At 38.4% G+C, this 15,170-nt stretch overlaps 1 protein-coding gene across 2 annotated transcripts in view; it reads left to right on the plus strand.

Moving 5' to 3' along the window:
• The window catches only part of PIK3CB (phosphatidylinositol-4,5-bisphosphate 3-kinase catalytic subunit beta), a 151,967-nt gene extending 143,140 nt beyond the window's left edge, over positions 1 to 8,827 (plus strand). For both annotated transcript variants that reach the window (XM_081071899.1, XM_081071900.1), the window contains 3 exons: positions 5,651 to 5,796; positions 6,889 to 7,021; positions 7,387 to 8,827. In XM_081071899.1, the coding sequence (XP_080928025.1) occupies positions 5,651 to 5,796; positions 6,889 to 7,021; positions 7,387 to 7,524 (417 nt within the window). In that variant the 3' untranslated portion in view covers positions 7,525 to 8,827. The remainder of the gene's footprint in view (positions 1 to 5,650; positions 5,797 to 6,888; positions 7,022 to 7,386) is intronic.
• The last annotated feature ends 6,343 nt before the right edge of the window (positions 8,828 to 15,170 follow it).

The raw sequence follows: 15,170 nt of genomic DNA on the forward strand, positions 1-15,170 counted from the left end.
ATTGGGAAATATTGGGGAACAGTGTGTTTCTGCAGGGCCCATCAGCTCCAAGTCGTTGTCCTTCAATTTAGTTGTGGAGGGCGCAGCTCAGCTCCAAGTCTACCCGCCGTTTTCAATCTTCAGTTGCAGGGGGTGCAGCCCACCATCCCATGGGCTCAGCAGCAGCTCGTTGTCTTCAATCTAGTTGTAGAAGCCACAGCTCACAGGTCCATGTGGGAATCGAACCGGCAGCCCTGTTGTTCAGAGCTCGTGCTCTAACCAACTGAGCGATCCAGCCAACCGGCCCTCCCCTCCCCCCCCCACCCCCATCCCAACCTCATTTTATTAGGCCACTATTACCCTGCTTCCAAAGCCAGACAAAGGCATTACCAAAAAAAGGAAATTACAGGCTGATATCTCTGATGAATATATATGAAAAATTCTCAACAAAATATTAGCAAAGCGATTTCAGCAATACATTGAAAGGATCATACACCATGATCAAGTGATATTTATTCCCGGGATGCAAGATTGGTTCAATTAACGTGATATACCACATAAATAAAATGAAGGATACAAATCATATGATCATATCCATAGATGCATTAAAAGCATTTGACAAAATCTGGCCTCCATTTATGATAAAAACTCTCAGCAAAATGGGAATAGAGAAACCATACCTCAACATAACAGGTCATATATGGCAAACCTATAGCTAATATCATACTCAAAAGTGAAAAGCTAAAAGCATTAAGATCAGGAAGAAGATAGGGATGTCTGTCCACTTTCACCACTTTTATTCACCATATTATTGGAAGTCCTAGCCACAGCAGTCAGACAAGAAAAAGAAATGAGACATCCAAATTGGAAAGAAAGAAGTGAATCTCATTATTTGCAGATGACATACTATGTAGAGAGAACCTCAAACAAAACCTCAAAACCATTAGAACTGATAAATGAATTCAGTAAAGTAGCAGGATACAAAATTGATGTTCAGAAATTGGTTGTATTTCTATATACCAATAACAAATTATCAGAAACAGAAATTAAGAAAATGATTACATTTACAATTGCATCAAAAGAAAATACCTAGGAATAAATTAAACCAAAGAGGTAAAAGACTTGTACTTGGCAAATTAATAAGACATTGAAGAAATTGAAGAAGATACAGATAAGCATATACTGTGCTCATGGATAGGAACAATTAACACCATTAAAATGTCCATACTACCCAAAGCAATCTATCAATGGCATTTTTCACAGATCTAGAACAAATAATCCTGAAATTTATATGGAACCATAAAAGACCCTGAATAGCCTTGGCAGTCTTGAGAAACAAACGTTGAGCTATTACAATACCTGATATCAAACTATGCTACAAGGCTATCGTAATCAAAACAGCATGGTACTGGCATAAAAATAGACTCATAGGTCAGTAGAACAGAATAGAGATGCAGAAATAAACGCATTCCTGTATGGTCAAAAATCTTTTAAAAATAATATAAAACCATAAAAAAAAGTTGTATCTTGGACACAAATGTAACTAAGAATAGAAGGAACAGATGATGTGCATGATATATTAACTTTAAATAAGATAACCAGTTCTTAAAAAAAAAAAGTTGAGCCATGTTTTTCTGTTTTAGAACATCAAATGTGGGAGTAGAGAGTAGGGAGGAATAGAGTATGTAATACCATTTTGAGGTAGCTAAGGTACTAGACAAGGTTATTTATGAAGAAGCTTAGTTTTCAAATAAAAAACTATTTTTCAGAGTGACTTATGTTTGCTTGTAAATTCTTTTATATTAAGTAAAGACAGATGAGATATTTGGGATATTTATCAGTTTAGCCACCCTTGGAATTTTCTGCCACTAGAGGTATTCCAGATTGAAAACCTGTAGGTCACTGTGAATTCTGGCTCTAGGTGGGATCCAGCGTTTCACACCTGGGAGATCTGGGTAGTTCTTCTTGAGCTTTGAGATTTGAACCTTGTGTTCACACTTAAAAGGATTCTTTCAGACTACTGGTTAATAAGATTGAATACATAGGGATTTCTTTATTCTTTCTTGACACCCTTCTAATATGATGTTAAGGAATAAGAAATATGTAAATCCAAGAAGTCAAAGATAGGAGGAATAAAGGCCACAGTGGGTGAAAGACATCAGCAGATTAGGGGGTGATAGAAAGCGTGATGAAAAAGTGGCAATGACTTAACATAGCTGAGGAAAATGGAAACCTGCATACCTTTAGAGGGGTATGTCAGTCTGAGAAAAAGCTCTGGAATGAGATGCACAAGATATTGCAGAAGGTGGAGATTAGGGAAGAGGTTAAGGGGGATGAGAACATGATTGTTGGTAGTTTCATATGAAGCAATTAAATACTCAAGCCTCCCTCCCATCTCCTAGAAGGAGATAGTTATTCTCTGAATGATTCTTCTGACTCAAGGGCACCGAGTTCTAGAGAAGCTGAGGAAAAGGTGCCATATTAAAAATGGCGATGAAGTGAAAGTTGGCATACTAAATGGTATGATCCCCAGCCAATTCTGCTTGCTTTGCTCCAAGAATTCTAGCAACCAGGTTTATACCTCCACTCTCAGCAAGAGACTAGATGATTCTTCTCAAGAAAATCTGATTGTTTCCAGTGAAAAGACCTACAGATTCTGACAATTGAGGTCTCTTCCCTAGTCACTCTGCAAGTAAGTCCACCAATAAACATTCCTCCAGACACAGAATTTTCATTTAGCTTTTTAGTGACTCATTTTAAAATATGAATGGTCAGCCAAGGATTAGCAGACATTTGAGGGAAGCCTCCACCATGAAAGATAAAAGACCAAAACAAAATAGGAAGTAAAAGAACTCTGGAAAAACAGAATAACTGCAATAAACAGAGGATGATTTTAAAAAACTCAAAACAAAATAGACATTGAATCTATTAAGTAATAATAGGATTCTGTTTTTTAAAAATCAGAAAACAGAATTCTTAGAAATTAAAAAGAGGAACAAAAAGTTAAAAGTAGTTAAACTAAAGATCAGCTAATATTTATTGAACTCTTAACTTGTTGAAGGCACAGTTTTAAGTTCTTTAGTTAACATCTTCAATCCTCATGAGAACCTTACAGAGTAAGTGGTAGTGTTACCCCCATTTACAGGTGAGAAAATTGAGGCAACAGAAAATGGATATAGAAGGATTTAAATCCTGGTATTGGCTCAGATTACTTTGTTAGCCACCATGCTCTGTATTGCTCCATAACATCCCCAAAAGAACCGAAATATCTGATAAATGGGAGAAAGAGGATCCAGTAACGATAGTGAATCAGTCCAGGGAGGTCTGCCGTTAGCCTAATGGAGGAGTTCCAGAAAGAAGTAACAAAGAGGAAGGAAAGCAAGTAATATAAAAACATTTGCTGAAGTTGATGTTTGTGAATATCCCGTTAAAAGAGCACAAACATTTTTTTTTATAGTGGATGAAAAGACCCTTCATCATGACGTTTCAGGGCATCAGGCATAAAAGACTGTGTTCAAACCTTCCCAGAGAGCCAGTAGGGCTCATACTAGGTAGGGTTCAGTAGTCAGGAAGACTTGGCTTCTCAATAGCAACATTGGGAACTTAAGACAGTGGAAGTTAGCTTTCATAATTTTGAGATGATTCTAACCTAGAATTCTAACTGTAAATTATAAAGCAGGTATAAAGGTGGAATAAAGACATTTTCAAACATACAAGATCTCAAAAGCTGTGTCTCCTTTGCTTCTATTCTAAGGAGGCTGCCAAAATAAGGACATTCACCAAAACAAGGTTCTAAATGAGCAGTACTAAACTGAGGTGGTTTTGTCTTCAGGAGACATTTATCATGTCTGAAGACATTGTCAGAATTGGTGAGGGGGCTGTTCTGTTGGCGTCTAGTGGGTAGAGGCTAGGGATGCTGCTAAATCGCTTACAGTGTACAGATCAGAACAGCAAAGAATTATCAGGCCCAACATTTCAGTAATGTGAATATTGAGAAACCCTTGTCTAAACCAAAAGAGAATGTGATGTGGGACTTGGGAAATGGGGGCTCCATATAGGACAAGAGTTGAAGGGGAACCCAGGAGGAAGGTTGTACAGCAGGCCTAGAGAACAACCAGCGCATACAGAATTAAATGATTACCTGATCACGTGGGAAAATATTTTTAAAATGATTTTTAGGGCCGGCCCAGTGGCTCAGGCGGTTGGAGCTCCATGCTTCTAACTCCGAAGGCTGCTGGTTCGATACCCACATGGGCCAGTGGGCTCTCAACCACACGGTTGCCAGTCCGATTCATTGAGTCCCCCAAGGGATGGTGGGCAGCGCCCCCTGCAACTAAGATTGAACACGGCACCTTGAGCTGAGCTGCCTCCCGGATGGTTCAGTTGGTTGGAGCCCGGGCTCTCAACTACAAGGTTGCCAGTTCGATTCCTCGAATCCCGTAAGGGATGGTGGGTAGCACCCCCTGCAACTAAATATTCAACATGGCACCTTGAGCTTAGCTTCCACTGAGCTCCCAGATGGCTCAGTTGGTTGAAGGGCATCCTCTCAACCACAAGGTTGCAGGTTCGACTCCCGCAAGGGATGGTGGGCTGTGCCCCCTGCAACTAGAAAATGGCAACTGGACCTGGAGCCGAGCTGCGCCCTCCATAACTAAGATTGAATGGACAACAACTTAAAGCTGAACGGCACCCTCCACAACTAAGATTGAAAGGACAACTTGACTTGGAAAAAAAGGCCTAGAAGTGCACACTGTTCCCCAATAAAGTCCTGTTCCCCTTCCCCAATAAAATTTTTCTTTAAAAATTGATTTTTAGATTTTTAAGAATATTTTGGGAAGAATTAATGATAGGATCATAGAACTCTTAAGTCCAAAAAAAATATTTTTGTCAAGGCAAAACATGAACAAAGAAAGAAATGTCCTGGTATACCACTACCATATGGCTTAACTTTGAAATGTATTTATGTAGTCTGAACAATAGCAAACATTGAATATACTTAACAGAAATGATGATATAATGTGCCACATCATGTAGTATTACATGAGCACGAGAGTACTAAATCTTTACCTTCCATAAGAAAAAGAATAATCCTAAATTAGGAAGTAAAAAATAAGTATAAAAAAAGGTATTTAGAAAAATGGAGGCAGATACCAGAGAATTTATGTGAAAGAGTGGAGAGAAGGTTACCTCTAAGTAGTAGCACTCAAAGTGGTGAATAGCTAGCTGGTGGGGCAAGAATATACTCTTTTTGTTAACGTTTCTATATGAAGAACTGTTGACGTAGAAATATAAGGTTGATGGAAAAGTAATTGCGGTTTAAAAGGTTAAAAATTGCAAAAACTGCAGTTACTTTTGTACCAACATAATAGTTTTATATGTAGAACTATTTGACTTTTTAATCAGACATGTTTATTATTTGAATACATTTTTCTTTTTAAAGATTTGCCTTCCCTACTGGGTATTTGCAGTTTAATATCAGGGTTATTATTGAGTATAAAAGATCTAAGAATGTTAGACACTCTCTCCTCTCAAGAGACCCAGAAGGCTGTGAAAAAAGGGGCTCAGATAAGGGTGGGGATAGTGCATCGGGATTTAGGACTGCTGAGATCTCTTCTTTCTGTTTGGCACCCACCAGAAAAACACGGAAAATTGAATCCCATTTGTTTTCCAGCTCTTCCACATTGATTTTGGACACATTCTTGGAAATTTCAAGTCTAAATTTGGCATTAAAAGGGAGCGAGTGCCTTTCATTCTTACCTATGATTTCATTCATGTGATTCAACAAGGAAAAACAGGAAACACGGAAAAGTTTGGCCGGTGAGTATTGCCCTTATGTCAAGGGTAGACACATCCAACATTTTCTCATCTGGACAGCTGGACTAGCATTTCTTTGCTGAGGTATATTTAGGTCTGGGAGATACTCCATCTGCTAATGGGGCTTTTGGGGGATTTGCCTGTCAGATCCACGTTATGGTTCAGATATACTCAGAGAAGAGAAACAATGCTGGAAATGTGAAATAAGCTTTATTCCAATAGTATACCACCTTTTACCTGTCTTAGAAAATTCTCTGAAACTATTAAGACATTTGATAGATGCTGAGAACAGGCATTTTGCTGTCATTCATCGCGGAGTACAGTGAGGGAGCCAGGGTTCAGAGACAGACTTGGTAATTTCTGATCTATTCCTCGTTCCTTGTATGTTTCTTTGCACATTATTGCCTTCCTGTCTTTGTTTCTTCATATAAAATGGGGACAAACCAATTCAATTTCAGGGCTATTATGATAGAGACAGGTTACACGATGTGATGAACTGATATTATAGCCTTACTAAATAATTCGTATTATCATTTCTAGTTCTGCCTGGGTTTCTGCCAGATACACCTCTGGGTACATTTTTTTCTTTCACAAAACTGAGGTAGGATTGAGTGGTCCTTTTGAAGAACCATATAGAAGAGAATAGAGGACGGCAAGATGACAGGGAGGTGCAATGCAAAAACACTGATCACTGATTCAGAGGACTTTAAAGAAATTAATGCCCGAAGTCAGACCACCGATCTGGAGTCTAGAAACGTGTTCGGGAATCCTCATGGATTATAATTACTACTTGCTTTACAATAATTTTTTTTGCCTCATAGAATTTAAAAGCCTAAATTGTGTTACATTGCTTTTTATCATAGAAAATATGTTTAGTTTTGTTTCTGAAAAATACATGTGTGGTTTTAGAGAGCTTGATTTATTTTATGTAAATTTTAGTCCTGGCACAATTTTCAAAGAAGGAAAAATCAAAAACGAACCTTTAGTTCAATATAAATTTTCCTGCTCTTCTGGAGAGTCTAGCTATAGCTCTCCCATCGTCCTTTGTGAAACTCGCTGACATCGTGCTCTTGTGATTTGCTCCATCAACTAAAGGTTCCGCCAGTGCTGTGAGGATGCGTATCTGATTTTACGACGGCATGGGAATCTCTTCATCACTCTCTTTGCACTGATGTTGACTGCAGGGCTTCCTGAGCTCACATCAGTCAAGGATATACAGTATCTTAAGGTACAAACCCCTTTCTCTGTACATTGGAGCTCAATATACCTGCCTGTTCAGATGTTCAAAGGGAATGGAACCAAGTCTTTTTCTGTGAGACAGTTCTTGCACAGGAGTGGTAGTGACAAGCCGCTGAGTAGGTGTCTTGCAGTAATCATAAATTCATTTTGTCTTCAAAAACCGTTTGGCAGAGGTCACATTGTCACCCTACCTTGGTGTTCGTTCTCCCTCCTGCAAAAGTTTTAAATAAAAACATGAGGCACAGTGCTTAATGGTGGCTGGGCAGTGTAACCAAGCAAGCCTCCTGCAGATGTTGACATTTGCACGTCACTTTGGAGGAGGCATAAAATGAGATTCTTTTCCTTTATTTTTAGGACTCTCTTGCCTTAGGGAAGAGTGAAGAAGAAGCACTCAAGCAATTTAAGCAAAAATTTGATGAGGCTCTCAGGGAAAGCTGGACTACTAAAGTGAACTGGATGGCCCACACAGTCCGGAAAGACTACAGATCGTAATGATCAGCCTTGGCTCCTAACGTATTTGTTGGTTCTGTTTAGTTTTCATTTTGCACTTGCACTAAGTTGAATATGACCCTGCCCCCAAGAGATGTTATAAAGGGAATGAAATTCTGAATCTCAGTTAAATTTAAGAACAAGGCATCCCACACAACCTAATCTGAACAATCCCTGATGATCACCCTCTGCTTTTTGAATGCTTCTAAGATTCATCATGAAAACTGTCAACATTATGGATAATCATTTCTGCTGACTTTGCACGCCAAGGAATGCTACTAGAGATTGTTTTTTGTCTGTCTTTTTTTTTTTTTTAATTTTAAGTATTTGGTACTTTTTTGGAAAGGTGTAAATATTTCTTTTTTGAATTGTGAACAAGTGTTATCAGCCAACGTATCCACACCTCGGGACTGGTGGCTGTTCTTAATTTCCAAATGAGGCGTAAAAGAAAGGTATCTTTCTTCCCTTTTTAAATTGTATAAACTACAAATTATAATATAAGTTGAAATTGATTATTTTTCAAACGAAATCTTTTAAACCTGTGGAAACATTAATTCTTTTGTTATATTTATCTATCATGGTAACATCATCCCAGCCAGACTTGCTGAAAATCTACTGGTGAGGCAAATATAATATATATGCTGCATATATATTTATAAAATTTCTAGTGGGAGTTCTATATAAAAAGATGTTTCTTTGGTTTTCTTCAGCCTGTGTTTTACAAAAAGCAGAGCATTTTCCTAAGTTACTTTTTAGTTAACTGTATGTGATCCAGTTCTTCCAGCTGCTTCTGTAATGAGGCACATATTAATACAGTTTTTACATGGTTATCTATGAAAGAGTTCATAGAGCATAATACTTGAGCAAATGTACCCAAGACAGAAAACAAATGAAAAGGAAATTATTTATGGAAAAAACTCAAGACCTAAAATTCAGTATTTTAGTAAAATGCCAGATGTTCTTATTGTATTTATTAAAACTTGTAATAATGTGATTTTTTTCAAGGATATTAGTTCAAGTTGAAATGATTTCATGCCACATGGAATTCCTTAATTTATTTGTTGAGGTACCATATACTTAGGGTGCTAGATGGCAAACGATGTTAATATGTGCAATAGGAACTACTGGTTTGAATGTGTAAATGGATGCTCTTTCTGAGTACTGGCAACATCCAGCAAAACTACTGCTTATTCTCCAAAGACTGTTGGGAGCTGTCAATTCTCAATGACATGGGAAAGAGAACTGAGTATTTGCCCGGTGACTGAGTTTTCTATAGGAATTTTATTAAAAATTGTTTAATTTTGTTGTCCTCTTTCATGTTCTCAGTCAAATAAATGGGTGAGCTGATTTTGGCTGCTCTTGGGATGTGTGGGCCTCTTCTTTATGGGCAGTACAGGCCTTTGGATCTTGGCACTGGGACTCTTAAGAAATGGCCAACTCAAGACAAACCAACCTCGGTAACTGTGAGGCACAGGGTCTCTTCCCTGCCTTCTCTCCTTGCCTCTCAGTCCCATCAGACTGTGTGGGAGGCCTCTTGGACTTTGGCGGGAGCCTGAGGCAAGAGGGTACTCTCATCAAGTTTCGGTACCTTTGGGAGGTACCGTAAGGCCTGGGAGAATGCTTCTTCGGTTACTTGGTACCTAAACCAAGGCCAGACTGTACCACTTTGCACTGTCTTCCATGGGGCAGTTGCTCAGAGCAAGTCACAGTTTCTTGGAAATAACTCAGCCACGGATGAGGGTTGACCTCTGAACTTGACATTCCCAGGTCTGGTCTAGACTCAGAGTTCCAGGTTGTAGGTCAGGAGTTTGGAGAACGGTGATTTGCCAGCCAGAAATAGGTACCAGTTTCCAGAGAGGTCTCCTCAGCCCCTAGGGGACCTTGGTAAATATATGCCAAATCAGTGCATATGAGTGTCTTCAAAAGTAAGAAAGGGAATTGAACCTGCCCAGACAGTGTTGGACTTGCGTCCAGGGTGGCTCTTCTCATACCGCCACACCTGTAGGCCCCCTAAGACGCCAGGACGCTGTGGCACAGTAGTCCTTAGTAGCTGCTGAGCACCGCCAGCAGGTGCTTCATACACACTTGCTGAATGCATGTCTGATTCTCCGGCTCGGGCTGAGCCAGAGGGTGGGCTGTGGGGGTGGGGGAAGCAGAGGAAGCCCGTCTTGGATGGGGTGGGGTCTGCGCTGCAGGAAGAGCTTCTTGCATGGGGGCTGGTTACCTACTGCTGGGGCTGTTAAATGCTCTGGTCAACAGTGACTCTTACCCCAAAACACTTGGCTCCCTCTCTTTTGGTACTTTCACAAGTTTCCCCAAAACAAAGTTTTGGAAATCCTGCACATTTACATACTTGAAGACAGCAGCTGTGCCTTCTGGCTCAGGGAACACATGGGATGACTTCTCTGAACAAGTAATTCCTCAGTATCCACCTCATGTCTAGAGGCCGATCCTGGGCTGCAGAGGCCAGTGTTTGCAATCCAACTCTGCCTCTGTGACCCCAAGTCATGTATTTATTATTACTCTGGGTATGAGCTTCCGAATTTTATAAAATTGGACTGATAATAACTGCCCCACTCACTTCTGTGGAGTGGGGAGAGGTAGGTTAAGACTGAATGGTAACGTGCTGAGTCCCAACTCAGAGGCAAACTCATTTCTTTCCCAGCTTCCCCTTCTTGAAGGCCACTGAAGAGAGGAATCTCAGGGGAAAAAAAGTCCTTCCAGACCTCTGTCCCTGTCTCCTGTCTGGGGAGGCCCCTCCAGTGCATTCTTAGTTCTGCCATGTCCAGCCCTAACTGTCAGCACCAGACCTCAGCCAGGCAGCTTGTAATGCAGAGGTCACCTTTCTGCAGAAGGGAAAAGGCTGGCCTTTGGGGTGGAGAGCAGAGAGGTACCCTGCCATGTGACCCTGACTGTTGGGGATGGGCGGCTCTTAGGAGGGGCACGGGCTGAGGTTTCTGGGAGAAGAGGGCCTCTGAGCTGAGTCTTGAAGGACAGATAGCAGCTAGGTGAAGGGGTGATGGAAAGAGCAGACTAGATACAGCATATGGAAAGGCCTGGAGGTGAGAACAAGCAGGATTCGTGGGCGTTATCTGTCAGGCGCAACAGTCGTTTCTTCCCTCCTGCCTCTTCCCCTTCCTCCCCTCCAGAAGGCTGCACCTCTTCTCTCAGGGATCCAGGTAGGATGGAAACATCAGTTATTTGGATTTTCTCCTTTGTGAAGTGCCTGCTTGAGTCCTTTGTCCATTTACTTATTTGGTTACCTGTCACTTTGGTTTTATTGGTTTTTTTTTATTTTGAGGCTTTTGTTTTGTGAAATTACATGTCTTGTATACAACCCCTTTATCAGTCATATGTATTGATAATGTCTTTTCTACTCATTGTGTGACTTTCTCATTCTCAATGGTTTCTTCTATCATGACCTTAATGACAAATGTATCATTATTTTCCTTTGTGGTTAATATTTCTTGTGCAGTATTTAAGAAATCTTTCCCTATCCCAAGGTCATGAAGATATTTTACTGGATTATCCTAAAAGCTTTATTATTATTATTATTATTTCACCTATTCCATTTAGCTCTATAATCTACCTGGAATTGCTTTTTATGTATAGTGTGAAGTGGGAGTCAAAATCTGTTGTTTCCCATATGGGCACCAAGTTGTCCCAGTATCTTTTATTGGAAAAACAATCCTTCCTCACTGTTGTATAAATCCACCTTTGTCATAAACCAATTACGTATATATGCATGAGTGCTTCTGGACTCTAGACGATATCCATTAGATGTTGTCTCCCTATTTTTATCTTATTTTACTTATCAAACTTGTATGTATCACTTAGTGTGTGCTAGGCATGCATCTAAAGTATATTTAGTCCTTATAACAATCTTACACAGAACAGATGAGAAAACTGAGACAGAAGGTTAAATAATTCGTCCATAGTCACAAAGTAGGAGCCAGTATTCAAACTCAGGGAGTCTATCTTAAGTGTCCATGCTCTTTTCTCAACAATTACAGATGATGCCTCCATATACATTTCAGATCCACAAAAAAGAAAGATGGAGATTTTGAATGGGATTGCATTAAATTATAGATCAGGTTGAGGTAAATTGACATCTTCAGAATACTGACTCTTCCAGTCTATGACAATGGAGTATCCTTTATTTAGATTCTCTTTAATTTACATGCACAAATATTTATAGTTTTCTGGGTATAGTCTTGTATATCTTTTGTTAGATTTCTGGGTATTTGATTGAAAATTACTGCTAACATATAATTGTATTTCTTGAAGTGTGGTCCCCTGACTAGAAGCCTTAGCATCACTTGGGAACGAATTAGAAGTGCAAATACGTGAGCCCCACCCCAGACCTACTGAATCAGAAACTGTGGAGATGGAATCCAACACATGTGTTTCAATAAACTTTTGACGTTTCAGAGCAATCAATAGATTGACATACCCAGCAGACTTACTAAACATTCTTATTAATCCTAACTTTAGAAATTATTCTGTTTGCGCATATCATCTACAAATAATTGTAGCTTTATTTCCTCCTTTCTATTCCCTTCAACATTTCATTTCTTTTTCTTGCCCTTCTGCACTGGTTAGGAATTCCAGTATAACATTGAATAGAAACAATATTCAACCTTTTACTGATTTCAAAGGAAAAATTTTCAACATTAAGTATGGTGTTTGCCCTAGAATCTGGATCTCTTATTAAATTAAGGAAGCACGTTTCAATTCCCAAGGGATTTTTTCATTAAAAATCATGAAAGGGAGTTTCTGGGTTGGTGAATGCTTCCATGTGCCTGACGTTGGCACCCTCCCAACTCCACAGGGAACGAGTTGCGCTCAGGACCCATCCAGACCTTGCTCTATGGACCTCTTGATCAGTATGTTCATTTGTAACCTTTATAGTATCATTTATAATAAACTGCTAATATTAAGTTTAAAAAATCAGGAAAGGATGCTGAATTTTACCTTTTTTTTATTAAATTAAGATGATCATATGGTTTTTCTCATTTAGTGAGTTATATTGATTGATGTGCTAGTTAGTATTAAACCAAGTTTGCATTCCCGAAATGAGCAGCTTGATTGTGATGTATTGTCTTCTTTACATATTGTTGGATTTTTTTGCCAATATTTCATTTTTGGCATCTATTTTCATCAGTGCCATTGGTTCATAAGTTACTTTTAAGGTCTGTGTTAGGTTTTGTTATCAAGGTTTTAGTGACCTCATAACGTAAGACAGGCATTATTTCTTAAAAGTTTCATAGAATTTCGCCAGTGACCTTAATGTCTAATGTTTTCTTTGAGGTGGGTTTAATTAATAGCTGGAGGAATATTCAGATTTTTATATCTTATGTTCATTGTAATTTCTAGGAATGTGTCCATTTCATCCACATTTTCAAATTGATCTTTATAAATAATTCATGCATTAAGAGTTTATTAATGTTGCAGGGTTGGTGGTGATGTCCTCTTTTACATTCTTGGGATTGATTAGTGCCTTCTTTATTTTCTTAATCTCACTTGATGTTTTTGCATTGCATTGGTCTTTACAAAGAATCAGCTTTTGGCTTTTTTGATCCTCTGTTGTATGTTTGTTTTCTCCTCTCCTTTTATTCGTATTATTTCTTTCCTTCTAGTTTATTTTTGTTTGCTGTTATTCCTCCCTTCCAGTTTTATAAGATGGTTGCTTAGCTGATAGATTTTTAGCCTTAACAATAACAATCGTTATCTGCATCCCGTAAGTTTCGATATGAAGTCTTCATCACCATTCATAGTGCATTTAGTGCATTATTCAAAATAGTGCATTTTCTAGTTTGTATTTTGGTTTCTTCATGACCGACTGGTTATTTAGAAGTATATTTATTAGTTTCCAAATACTCATGGATTTTCTCATTACCATTTTTTTGATTTTTAGATTGACTGCATGGCATTTAGAGATCATATTCTGTAAGATTTCAATTCTTTCAAATTTATGACCCACAACATGGTCAAGTATTATAAATGTTCAGTGTGCATATGAAAAACATCCATAATCTGTAATTAGTGCAAGTGTTCTACATATGTTCATTAGAATAATTCTGCTTATAGTGTTGTGTAAGTTTACATATCTTCACTGAGTTTTTGCCTAGCATTTATGAGAGAGGTAAGTTAAAATATCCCACTATGATTTTGGATTTGCTTATTGTTATGTCAATTTTTATTTTATAAGAGTTATTAGGTGCATACAAATTTAGTTGATTTATATCCCTGGTGAATTGAATGATTTAAAATATCTTAACGTGTTCTCTATATTTTTGGTAACGCTTTTGCCTAAAAGTCTACTTTAACCAATACTAATGTAGTTATACCAACTTTTATTTTTCATTTCTGTTACATATTTTTTTTTTTAAAGAAACATTTTTTTTTAATTTTCCTGTTCCCTCTGAAATCCTCAGATGTCTTTTATTACCTTGAACATTTTAAACATAGTTACGTGACACTCCACATCTGATGAACTCTTAATCTGCAGCCCCAGTGGGTCTGTTTCTGTTTTGGTTATTTCTGTATACCCATTCATGTTGTCCTGTCTCATTTGCTTGCATATTTATGTATTTACGATTCTTGTCATCTACGTTACAATATTTTCTCCAAATATATTGTATATTGGACTTGTTCGTGGTATCTTTTACCATACAACCTTTAAACTTCTAGATAAATATGTCTGCTTTTTTGTTTCATAGTTTCAGAGCTTCCTTATTTAATGAAGCTCTCCCTTTGCCCTTAGCCAGTCTCAAATGCTATAGCTCTTCAGGGTTTAATTTTAGGCTTCCCCCGTTCTTTTTTCTATAAGCTCTCTAGTTGATGTTATCCATTCCCACTGCTATAAATCTTGTCTACAAGCATTATTTCGTTTTATTGTGCTTCACAGACAGACATTGCATTTTTTGTTTTTTTGTTTGTTTGTTTGTTTACAAATTGAAGGTTTGTGGCAACCCTGCATTGAGCAAGTTTATTGGCCCCATTTTCCAGCAGGTTCAGATGAAGGTTAGCATTTTTTAGCAATAAAGTATTTTTTAATTAAGGTATGCACATTGGTTTTTAAGACATAATGCTGTTGTACACCTAATAGACTACAGTACAAACAACTTTTATATGCACTAGGAAACCAAAAAATTCATGTGACTCGCTTTTTTGCTCCATTGCAATGGTCTGAAGCCAAACCCACAATATCTCTGAAATACGCCTGTATGTGCCGGTGATGCCACATGTGTATCTCCTCTGAGTTTCAGTAACATGAATGTCACTGTCTGCCGTTAGTGAGGGGCATGCTAGGTCCTGGAGGATACAGTGGTATGCAGTACCAGCCCTCAAAACTCATTAGAGGAAGCAGATACTGTGTGAGGGATGACTGGGGCACTTGTTCCTCTATTGTACATGTTGTACTGCTATAAGGGAAAGGCAACAGTCAAAGGATTAGTACTGGAATATATGCGACACTATTTGACATTTCCTTAATATTAAGTTTCCAGATAGAAAATTAATCATTTTCTCCGTTTAAACTAATATCATTTATGTACCTACTGCCTACGAGAGAGACAACCTGTCCGCACAGGTTAGAAACATATGAAGACATAATTTTTAGAAACAAATCAAGCAGCACCAATTTT

This window comes from Rhinolophus hipposideros (genome assembly GCF_964194185.1).
Source record: "Rhinolophus hipposideros genome assembly, chromosome: 14".
Lineage (NCBI taxonomy): Eukaryota > Metazoa > Chordata > Mammalia > Chiroptera > Rhinolophidae > Rhinolophus > Rhinolophus hipposideros.